Below are 12,705 nucleotides of genomic sequence, written 5' to 3'. Positions count from 1 at the left end.
CACATGCCACCCGAACCAGGGTAAGCTAGACCACATGGTGACACTTAATGAGTTTTCTATATCCAGCACAAAAAAATTAGGTTACTCAAGAACTGTTCTTTTTCACCCTTTTTCTCCTGATGCCCTCGAGCCTCACATTGGGCGCCAAAATCTGTCTTGGTTTGAAAAGACAGGTGTCTGTTGAGGAAGGCAGGAGCCATCCTTAAAATGGAAAATGTAAACCCCCTCCCTTCAAATTATTATAATTTAGAAATTAAGGGCTTTGCAGGGAAAGATATGGGAGTAGGAATAACAGTTCTTCATTAGGAAAAAATAAAAATAAAAATGCAGTAATACAAAACAACACTGACAGAGTCAGAATATGACCTGACACCCTTGGGTCAGGGTTTTGGTAGCAGTCCTATTAAATGGTGGCTGCAGTACTCCTGGAATGATAAATGTGGTTCTGTTGAAGCACTGATCTTGTAGAAGGGTGTCGTTTTCCTCTGAAGGTCCGGTGGTGGTGTAGATGGGCCTGGTCTTCCTCTGGGAATCCAGTAGAGAAGAAAGCTGCTCTTCTGGGAATCCGGTGGGAGAAAGCTGACTGTGGTGTTCTCAATCTCAGATTATATCTAGGTAGGAATGCTTGGCTCCTCCCCCTGGGCGGAGCATCTCACAAGGGGATGATGTAATTTTATCAGTTATGCAGTGAGACTCAGTGGCCCATTATCAAGATATCTCTCCAGAGGGAGGATGGGTTGTGGAAGAGATAAAGAAAACTGCATAATTAACAGAAGATAACTGCCCCACCTCTAACAGATGGCAATAGAATACACACTAAGCTATACCTTTCAACCTGAGAAAATGAACTATTTGTAAACATAGAAAATGAAATAAATTTAATTGTTTTCTTTGTTTCAAATTAGGCTCATGCACAGTTAGTTCGAGAAGTCGATGTTGAGAAGGTGTCAACTTTTGAGAACCCCTATGTAGATGCACTGAGAAGTTTATGGAATGACCCTGGAATCCAGGAATGTTATGATAGACGACGAGAATATCAGTTATCAGATTCGACAAAATAGTAAGTATATAGTGGCTACAAATAACTGTATCTTATTTTCTGTTCTTTCTAACAAAATAATTAATACTTTTTATATTTGTATACTATATTTTTGTGTACTTATGTGTACAGTTTCTTTATGTGTGTGTACAAGTACCTGTGTGTCCATACATATTCAGCACAAACCTGCACTTAATTATGTGAATGTAAGGAAGGTAGTTTAGTATTATGTGTGTGTTTGTTTCTCAAAACACAAGCGTATGATAATTTGAAATCTTACATTATTACTAGGAAAGTGCAATCAAAGGTAGACTTCTATGCAATTCATAAAGATTGCAATGCCCTTGAACATCTGTTTTCCTTGTTTAAAATAGCAATGGAATTTAACATTGGACCCTGAGCATTGTCTAAATGTCATCTCCAAGAAATTCAGTTGCTCTGAGTAATATACTACAGAGCTCTGGTAAAATTTTTCATCTTGTAAACAAAAACACGATGGTGGTAGAGGAGGATGACTTTTTGGTATTGCCCACTAGAAAAAGAGTTAGCATACTTGGATATTAAAGTTTTTGCAAAAACTTCCATGGTCTCCACTGGAACTTTTAGATTACCTATGGAAATCAATCATAATATATTGTTCTAGTCTCCATGTCAGGTTGGCGTAAAAGGCATCCTCTCATTGTGGAAAACACAGAAGAAACTGAAAGGCACCATGAAGGTTAAGTCAATGGAACATGGCCATACACATAACAAAAATCTGGAGTGAGATTTAGCTACATAGTAGTCTGAGGGTCCTTATCTAGCACAATCCTTTATACATGATTGAGTCAAGACAAACTTTAAAATACCTTGCTGATGCAGTTTAGGCAGCTAGATAGCTACTAGTGCGTGAATTAGGTCTGCTGAGATTGCCTCTAATGCTCTGTAATTACCATACCACATTCTGCTTCTGCTTTATCAGCCTCTCATACAGGTTGTTCTATGTTAGGTCATGTGGGGGGGGGTGAGGGGCAAGGAGACAAAGACCACTTACCCCAGATATTCGTGTGGCACAGAGACCTTTATTTTCCACACCCTCTTATATAGAGGATTTGAAAGCCCCAGTCTATTGGAGTTTACCAATATTGCTGAATGGGATGTGCCTTGGCTTGTCTGTCCCTGCTGCTGAACCAAATAGTGGCAACTGTAGTGTTTCACCCCAGAGACACTGTTGGCTAGCTGTGAGTCACAGCTGAGCACATTGGGGCAAGTCCAGGCATGCCCGAGCTCCGATGGTTGCAGGCTGGAGCTTACTCTCGCAGAGGGTCACTCCTCAGGCCTCCCTGTGCTGGAGAAGCTTTAAGGTGATGGTGAAGGAAAGAGTCAGTCCTGATGGAGGGTTTTAATCCAGAGTTTTTATTCTGGGCCGCAGGCCCCTGAATCTAGCAACATCTCCAACAGAACTCTTCAGCGTGTTTTCTGCTTGCCCTTTTACCTGGGAGAGAGGGGGAGGGGGGAGGAATCCAAGGACCACCAATCAGGTACGGGGCGGGGAGGTCTCAGGTAAAAAGGACACCTGGATGGGCCAATGCCCCCCCAGGGGTGGAAGGCATCCTTTGAATCTGCCAATGACTTGATGCCCTTCTGTAATTTCAGGATTGACAGACAGTACTCAGCAGGGGGCAAGGATGGAGGAAAGGAGAGGTGATTGACACACCTGGGGAAGGAAACTTCAGGGAGGAACCCAGGGTAACTGAGGCAGACCATGACATCACACCACAACACCAGTCTGGGTGCTTTCATTAGTTTGAACTTCACACCCCTTCAGATCCTGGACCACTGAAATGCCTGCAGTCTTATGAGAGATCTGATCAGCCAAAACCCTTGTCACTCAGCCCAGGGGCTGGCAATGTGACACCAACATCTCACCCTTTCTTTTCTATAAATTTTGATTTGCATTATAGCTGCAGCATTTATGTCCAGGACCTCACAGGGGAGAGCTCAGGTAAATATGCCCCAGGCATTAGGCTTATAGGTACAGATTAACAACTTTTTTGTAAAAACAGCAAACCATTTAACCAATGAAGAAAATGAAACAGTCTATAAGAACAAGAATCATTCAATCCTTATTAAAGAAAAACAACCCCAAAACAAACCCAACTGGAAAACTAGGAAACAATCTGTAGACAAGGAAAACAGTTTGTAAACAGATCAAGTGTTTATGTGAACTGTAGTCCCAGATTTCCATGAAGTAGTCATCAATCACTCTGATCACACGGCTCTGTGATGTCTGCTGAGGGTTTATCAGGAGGGTGCTGTCTGTGGTCCTGAGCAGAACACAGTGCAGTCTGGACGCATCTGGCAGGTACCCAACGTGTCTCACTGTCTGTTGAAACACATACATATCCCTGACCCCAGGTAATGAGATCCCAAGGACCCTCCCATGTATTGGTAAGGAGCTCTTGTACCATTACCTTGGGTTTGGGTAATTGAACATTGCAGGATGACTGTAGTGATAAGAAGTGATTTAGGATAACTGGGTTCTGGGATTTTTCTAATCCTATTAAATGATTTAATGTGTATATAGCTTTAGCTATTCTGCTCTGTGGGATCTCACCACACATACCTCCCTTTTGTTTATTGAGTATACCTTTTAAGGTACCATGTGCCCTTTTCACTATTGCTTGTCCAGTTGGTAAATGAGGGATACGGATTTGGTGTGATACACCCCAGAGCTGCAGAAATCGCCTGGTTTTCTGTGAGACGTATGCAGGGCCATTATCGGTTTTGATGGTTTGGGGAATGCCCAAGGATGCAAAAGCTGATTGCCAGTGTGCAATGGCATCCTGTCCTCTTTTCCCTGTGTGTACTATAGCCCGTAGACATGGGTGAGTTATGGCATTGTGTACCTCCAACCAAGGGTTTTCTAGTTGTTACCCAAGCACTGAGGATATTAGTTTAGCTTCTCTTCCCTGTGTTTTATTACATTTTGGATAATTAAATATTATTCTCCCGCAAGTTCCTACCCCACTTTATCTATGCCAGTCAGTATTTAATGCATTTTTTTTAGCTATACACACATGGCTATTCTATCATGCAATAGACATACTAAATCTAAAAGGAAGGTTTGAACAAAGGCATGGAATTTGCTGTGTAATGGTGCTTCCTGTAGAAAAACTGAAGATTAAGCAGTTGAACTAGGGAAATTCAGAAAGGCAAGTGAGATTGCATTAAACAGTATACAGGATGCATTTCTTTCAAGATTTTTTTTAATGCAGTACTGGATATGCTTTTCATATCTTTATAATTTTTAACCCCATTTCCCATTTAGAAGTTTTGAAAAAATTGCACAACTGTTTTTTGATTTGATGACTTTAGTTTTTTAGCTGCCTCCTAATTTTGGTTTTGAGCCATGTAGAAATTATAAATTCAGAGAAGTAATTAGGTAGGATTTGGATGGGATAAGAATAAAAAGAACACAGTGCATCTTTCTTCTACACCTACTAAGCTTTACTACATTTATTTTACTTTAGACTAAGATTAGATAATTCGGGAAACTGGTAAACATGCCTCAACTTTTTGCAAGTGGTAAAGAGGCTCAGAGATGCAAACATGCACATTTCTGAAAATGCAACCAGTACTTTACATTTAGCTTTGCTCATAGCTTGTGTTACTATAGTGGAAATTTATTCCATTTACTGTACTGGGTGTTCCCAAAGAGGATGCTTGTCTCAGTCTGGCAACTCTGATGTTGGAAAAAATCCTGCTACAACTACTTTGACATTTTGCTTATGTGGAAATTGGAGATGATAAAGTTATATGTATTTTTCAAAAGTGCATAAAAACTCCCTTGCCCTTCAGAGCTTATTGTTTTCTAGCACATGGTCAAAATTACTGCTTGTTTTGGGTAGTCTCATCAGTCAGTACTGTTTCTAGCAAAAAGAAAACTAACAGAATTCTCCCACCAAATCCCAACAATAACTCAGTAAGGGTAGCACCATCCAATTCCAGAAGAAACAGGTCCCAAAGAACAGAAATATAATAAATGGAATTAACCAAAGCTTATGACTTAAGGCTACTTAATCAGATTATTTTGTTGGGTTTTTTTTAACGACAGATAGTTGTAGAGAGCAATGTCTCCCCTAAGCCTCCTTTTCTCCAGACTAAAAAAACCTAGTTCCCTCAGCTGCTTCGCATAAGACTTGTGCTCTAGGTCTTTCAGTTGGCCTCAGCCCATCAATCCAGTTGGCCCAGATCCCTCTGCAGAGCTTTTCTACCCTCAAGCAGATCAACACTCCCACCCAATTTGGTATCATCTGCAAACATACTGAGGGTGCACCCAATCCCCTCATCCAGACCATTGATAAAGATATTAAACATGACTGGTCCCAGTACTGAGCCCTGGGCAACATCACTTGTGACCAACTTCCAATTGGGTTTAACTCCATTCACCACAACTCTTTGAGTCCAGTCTCTCAGCCAGTTTTTTACTCAGTAAAGAGTATACCCATCTGTCCTGGTTTAGGGCAAATTTGGGAGAAAACCTCCAAAAGGGGCCCCCCAGAAAGCAAACCCACACGGCCCCTCCCCCCAACCAGTTCGGGAAGAATTTCCTCACAGAGAAGTGGAAAAAACCCTGTTTATTTAACAGGCAAAGCACTCCCCAGCACAAAAAATGAACAATACCAGATGACAAAACTCATTCGCCACTCTGAAGAAGCTGATAACAAAAACTCTGTGCTTCTTCTTCTCCCCACCTTTGCTCTCAGAGCCAGTCTTGAAGGCACAGAATATAATATCCAGCATAAACAGAACAGATGATTGCGGATACAAGCATCATAACATCACCCTAGGACACTATCCAAGCCATGAGCATCCAGTTTCTCCAAAACAATGATGTGAGCAATGATGTTGAAGGGTTTACTAAAATCTAGGTAGACAATATCCACAGCCTCTCATTAGTGTTCTTAGGTGCTTCCATGGTTTCTAATGCAGTGACAACCTTTATGTCTTTGCTGCTGCATGGATCTCCATCCCCTACCTCCACTGAAATGGCTACGGTTCTGTGTACATTAATACAGGGACATTTCAAATGTACTCCAGAGTACTCAACATATAGTGGATCAGACTGAAGGACGTCACTAGCACACTGTCTCTCAAACACTGGCATGCTGATTCCAGGCTTATCTATAGCAAGCCTGGTTTTATCCCTTTAACTCTTCAAATCTAGTTTAAAGGTCTTACAATGAGCCCTGCTAACTCTTGCACAAATATCCTTTTTCCCTTTTGAGAAAGATGTATGTCATTGGACATCAGCAGGCCTAGAGTCATATGGACTGACCTGTGATTAAAAACCCAAAATTCATCAGTCACAAAGCCAGGTATCGATCAGCTGGCTCTTTCTGTTTCTTTCCTCATCATGCCCTGCAACTGGAAGGACAAAGGAAAACATAGGACCTTTCATTCCCCACAAAAGAGGGTCTACTATGACAATAACCTGCCTTTTTTTTCTTTATAAAAGTGGTTTGGATATGGTGCATAGGCCCAACTTAACCTTGACAACACCTCCAACATAGATGGACCATCATCCTCATCATTGTTTGGTTCCACTTGCAGACCCTCATACCTAAGACACCTGGGAAAGTGAGGTAGTCACAGAGGAGATGCTCCTGCTGCATCAGGCAGGAACTTGTTGCCACCACCCCCATGCCTTAAGTCACTGCGTTCTGCCAGGTGGAGAGAGCATAGGGAATCCTCCATATCATGTGTCCTGTCTGCCAGACAAGATTATCCCAGGGAAGGTAGGGTGCAGTTCCAGTAGTACTCTTAAAGATGAGTAATGTGATGGTTGGCTCTCACAATTAAGAGATAGATATTATGTGTATGTTAAGGTATATAGTGATGTTATTGTAATATGTGCTCCCATAGTCCTCTTTCCCCTCCCCCTTGCAATAGCCTTAGTAGTCAGGGCATTTGGGGAGGGCCAGCTTATTACTAGAAGGCATGGCATAACAACACCTGACCTCCAATCAAGATGTAAGAAAGTAATCTTCACCAATGGATGGCAGAGAAGGAGTTGACTGACAAAACTTTGGTAGGGCTAAAGGTATAAAAGGCAGAGCATCCATTTTGTAGACGAGCATGTGGCTGCTGGTCACAGAGAGTCCCAATGCTGTAATTTTTCCTTATTCAGTCCTTTGTTGTATTTTTGTTAAGGTTTAATAAACCTTTAAAATTTTAAAGGTTTAAGGTCATTTCTCATAATACTGTTGTTTTGCATGACTCCTGCTTTGTCAGCCTTATCTAGGTACAGAAAGCTGAGCTAGCATCCTTTTCTCACTCAAAAGCAAAAATCTCTTGTCTTTCAGTACTCAAAGGGATACAGAAAAAGGCATCTTTCAAATCTAATACTGTAAACCATTTTATTTTTTCACTCAAGGCTGTTAGCAAGGTGTAAGGATTTGCTACTACTAAGTATATATCTTCTACTATCTTATTTATGGCTCTAAGGTCCTGTACCAGCTAGTAATCCTTTCCATTTGCCTTCTTAACTGGCAAAATATGGGTATTAAATTTGAATTCACATTCCTTCAATAGGCCATGTTTTATAATTTTTTCCACAAAGGGTAATAACCCCTTATGGCTTTCTATTTTCAAAGGGTCTTGCTTTTGCTTTGCCAGTCCTGCTCTAGATTTCAATTCAGTTTTACAGGCTCTGCTCTTTTGGATCCCCTAGGAGCCTCTCCAGCCCAGACTATCGAAATCACTGCATCCTCAAGTGATACTGTCAGATGGATCATGTCTGATTTTGGAGACTGTAGTGCAAAAATTAAGGCTTCCACATAATTAGGTTATAGAATAAAAACTTGTATTTTGCCATTTTAAAACTTGATTTCAGCATTTTGTTTTTCCAATAAATCTTTCCCAAGGAGAGGCTTTGGTGAATTGGGTAGATACAAAAACTAGTGAGTCATCCATTGTTTTCCTAATCAATGGGCTTGAGAAATTGCTGAGTTTCACAATTCCCTGTTGCACCAACAAACTGGATTTAGTACAGAGTAACTAGCTCCTGTATCTACTAAGAATTCAACCTAATTTACCTCCTCATTCCCCAGCTTAGCTATAAGCAGAGGTTCTGCAGGGGAAGAACCCTCCAGTCCCCCTCAGTCCTCATTGGTTATGGCCATGTGGGGGGGCTTTTATGTTTCAACTGCTGACAATCCCTTTTCCAATGTCTGTTTTTCTTACAATGTTCACATTGATTAATACCAAGTCTCCCAGGGAGGTTCAAGGTAGGTTGTTTCTGCCCTTGTCCCCTTCCTTTCCTTGGGGACACTATTCCTTTGGAAATTGCTTCCACAACTGCAACTACTTTTTGTTTGGCTATTTCTTGCTGGTTTTCTCTATTCTGATAAACTCCCCAAGCAACATCTAACAGCTTCCCAAAATCATACTGGTCTTGTCCCTGAGCCTTTTGTAATTTCCTTCTGATATCACCTGAGGTGTTGGAAGCTAGGATTTAGGATTTTTCTTTTTTTTTTCTTTTTCTCTCAGGGAATTTTGCCCCATATGTTGCCTAAGAGATGATAACGATAGTACTTAAAAGAGACACAAAATGTAGCCAAGGAGGAGGGCGAGGGGTGCAGCTGACTGCACTCTCACAGCTGAGGGGCTTTCTCTTGGGAAGGGCAGAGATACCTTGAGATTTTGGCTGGGAGGTGAGGGGCTGGGCTTGGCTCCTTTTTCCCTCGCTCTCGGGATCAGAGTGGAGAGGTACGTTTTTTGGTGCTGGACTGTTGCTGATGCCTAAAGAAGCTACCTAGAACAGAGGCCAGACAGTGTTAAAGGAATAAACTAGGTATTTATTAAAAAGGCCTTTAAAGGATACACTTTGGGCAGTGCAAGAGCCCAGCTGTGGCTCCACCCAAGATGGACCAAGATGGACTTTTATAAGTTTTGGGTCATTTACATATTGCGGTTAATTGTCCAATTACAGCTTCAGGTCATGAAGTCCCATCCTCCCAGTTTGCTCTCCTTAATTCGCTGTTCTTTATACCTTTTGGCTTGAAGCTGCAATGATGTCCTTGGTTCTCAGGCTGGAAAAGCATTGTTTTGTCTAACTAAACTGTGAAGAGAACTTGCTAACATTTTATATGAAGTTCAGAGTTATATAATAATGCAGTACAGAAGCTGGAAAATATGAAAGCTAAAACTTAGGGCATCATTGCTGCCCAGAGGATTCGCTGCCATTGCGGAGTTCTCAACCTGTACAGCTTCTACTTATTGTGGGTGAGCTTCTACTTGCAAGAGCAGCTGTTGAACTGGGACCTTTACAACACCTGACCTCACTGGGAAGGGGACTCCAACCCCCTCCCCCTTCCCAGAGGGTGCATCGCCCAGCTGTGTGTGGCAGCTGCTTGCAGAAGTCCAGCTGCCACTGCCTAGCCCTGCTGTTTTTCTGATGCTGCTTCAGGCTTTTTGCTACACTTTACCCAGCACCCTGTGTCTGCCTGACCCCACATGGTTCCTGACATGGCTGCAGAGTTTCTGCTACATTTTGTTTGCTACCCTGGGGTCTGCTTGCCTCTGCCATTCCAGCTTGCTTCTCTGAGGTTCCTGCTACAATCCATTATGCCTTTTGGAGGGGCACTGAGACCAGCTGCCCCTGTAGGTTTGTAAAGGAAGCTCCTTTTCTATCTCTCCCACCGGCTTGCCTGCCATTGGCCATGTGGAGAGAGGCAGCTGAGCTATCACCAGAGCGCCCCCTGCAGCCATGGGGAATCATCGCACCTGCCCTGCCCAGCCAGGAGCCAACAGCACCTCCTGCTGGCTGTGGCCATAACTACACCAAAGGGGAAAGTGCTTGACAGCTGATAGAAGGCTGCTATTGGGTTTCTGGTTTTGGTTGTTGTTGCTGTTGTTTACCTTATTATATATATAGATATATTCTGGTAAAGAATTGTTATTCCTTTTTCCATATCTTTGCCTGAAAGCATCATAATTTCAAAGTTATAATAATTTGGAGGAAAGGGGGTCACATTTTCCATTCCAAGGGAGGTTCCTGCCTTCCTTGGCAAACACCTGTCTTTAAAGCCAAGACATGATGATTGCCACACAAATATGGGGGCTAATTGAGTTTCTCCCTCTGTTTCAGGTTCGATATTAATATACTTTTGAGCCATTTCTTTCAGGTGGATTAAAAATTCAGTAGGTGATTCCTTGCGATCCTGCTTAATTTTTGAATAATTTTTACATATTGATAGCCTTTAGCATGGCATGTCTAATTCTACATAGTATCCATTGTTGGTATCTCTTTAATGTCTCTCTAAACCTGGGCACATTAGGGTCCCACCCGGTATCCATGGTGGGAAAATTAATATCCAATGTACCTAGCAAATTACCCATCAAAATTTGCTCTTCCACCAACCTCCTACTGGTTTTAACAACCATCTCTTCCCATACTATGAAACAACATTTCTAACATAGTATCTGTATCCTTCCAGTCTGGATCCTGAGTTTTAATCATCATTTCAAATGCTTTTGCCATTTTGTTTGGGTCATCTCAGTAGGTGCTAGCCATCTACTTCCAATTTTTAAGGTACGTTATTGAAAAATGCACTTTTACTGTGATTGGACTGTCTGCACCTACTGTCTGATGGAGGGGAGCTACTATCACATCTCTGTGTTTAGCTCTAGTTCTTCCTGCAAATGAGGCTAAAACCCTCTGCTCCTTGATACATCCTCCCCATCCTCTCTATCTTCTCTTCTAGACTTGCCAATTCCCCCTTAATATCAGTCTTGGCAACCTGATTATCTGTTTCCTCATCCAATCTGTGGTTAGGACTGACCATAAGATCTAAATCATCCTCCTTTTTGAGGAGATGTTTAGAACAAATTTTTCTTATGTTGCACATAGACCAACAATGTTTTAACCCATTTCCTTGATTCTTTTTTTCAAGAGCCAGATTAAAAGGGTCTGAGTGGGCTGGATCCAAGCCACAATCTTTCTGCCATTCCAGATGATTCCACAAAGTGAAAAACATATCAGCATACATAACCTCATCCCATTTCTGTTCCCATCTTAAAAACAACATTAACTGTAACAATATATTATACTTGAAGGTTCCATTTTGTGGCCACTTTTCTCCAGAGTCTAGTTTGTACAATGGCCACTATTAATTGCAATACTTAATCACATTCTCCTTGGTAGCTGTTCTCCCAGGGAGCCCATCAATCTTTCTCCAATGTCACAAAATGCAACCAAGTGGGAATTTTTTCAAAATTATTGTCTGATACCCATCCATCTCCAAATAGTGGATACAAAATGTTACAGTACAAGTACAAATACAAAACAATTAAAACAATTATAGATCAATCGATAAAACCAAGTCAATCACTGAATTCCAGAATACCAAATAATCCACCAAACATGCTGGAAAATCCACATGCCTTATATGGTCAGGATTCCCAAAAGAATGCCTTAGTACTGAATGTGATCCTGTGTCCCAGAGTGGTCTGAAGAACTGTGGTCTTCTCCAGGAAATCTTGGTGCCAGCATGAAGATCCAGAGATCACTTGTATCCACAGGAGATCAGGCAGAATGTCCCATCTGGGGGCCAGAAAATTATACCGAAATCAGTCAGACAGAAACTTGCTAACACAGTTTTGAGTATTAGAAAGCAGGCATTCTTTATTTCAGTGAGGGGTATTTGAAGGATCCTTCCTCTAACTGAGCACACTGAGCATCAGGTAAACAGTTTTTATCACACACACTGGTTACATATTCATTAGCTATCTCTGCTTACTTGATCTACATGCATTACTTTATTTTACATAGTTGCACCCCTTATTGGAAGTCCTTATATGGTCTTTTGGGGTCTTCTTTGGTGGTCTTCAATGTCCAATGTCCTAATTTCTAGGTGGCCATTCCTTGACCCCAACTCCTGAGTAAGTGCAATACCGTTGCTTTGCGTGACTCCTGCTTTGTCAGCCTTATCTACTTGTCCAAGTCTACATTGCTCCCTTTATTTGGTAAGAGTAAAATGTTGTTCTGTTCTACTATCCTTATGAGTTTTTTTATTAAGTTTAGTAGTCTTTTCACTTGTCTGTGTGCTTTCTAGATGAGAAAAATATGGGAAAATGCAAAGCTAATTAGTCTATTATCACATTCTTTTTCTTTTTGTAATATGGACAGATAGTTCCTTTGAAAGTCTTTCAAGGGTATTATTAGCACCTTAATAGCCTGGTAACTTCTTTGAAGGCTGATTGAAGTTTTGGCCCTTGTCACAGGGAATATATAATTCATTAAAAGTAAGTGCTTCTTTCCCAACACTGACTAAGAAACAAAGGGTTTTCTTCTTTTTCTGATTGGTTAGTTTGCAGATCCCAAGTATACTTTAGCAGTTTTTCCTGATGTTAAGAAATAGATACTGTCAGCAGCTTGTTACATACACATTACTTTGGTAATGTACCTTCTGCCTGTTGTGATAGCAACCTCAGAACATTACCTCAGCAGCCAGAGAAATTAATTTTTACAAAAGTAAAGTAATTGTAGCTATAATTAACTTCTTAGACTCGGTATGTAGTGTAAATTTACACAGTGCTAGGTTACTGAGGTTTTTTAAAAGTAACTTTATGCAATTTTTTTTGTTTGCTTTGTTTTGTTCCTTTGTATAATGCTTAGCTTA

General features: G+C 41.2%; 1 protein-coding gene across 2 annotated transcripts in view; it reads left to right on the top strand.

Annotated features, from left to right (window-relative positions):
• LOC135289066 (guanine nucleotide-binding protein G(q) subunit alpha) overlaps positions 1–12,705 on the top strand; it is a 184,312-nt gene that overhangs the window by 140,018 nt on the left and 31,589 nt on the right. For both annotated transcript variants that reach the window (XM_064402431.1, XM_064402432.1), the window contains one exon: positions 906–1,060. In XM_064402431.1, coding sequence (XP_064258501.1) covers positions 906–1,060 — 155 coding nt within the window. The remainder of the gene's footprint in view (positions 1–905; positions 1,061–12,705) is intronic.

Source organism: Passer domesticus, chromosome W (assembly GCF_036417665.1).
Source record: "Passer domesticus isolate bPasDom1 chromosome W, bPasDom1.hap1, whole genome shotgun sequence".
Lineage (NCBI taxonomy): Eukaryota > Metazoa > Chordata > Aves > Passeriformes > Passeridae > Passer > Passer domesticus.
Note: the sequence above shows the minus strand (reverse complement) of the source record. Positions and strands in the feature narration are given on the sequence as shown.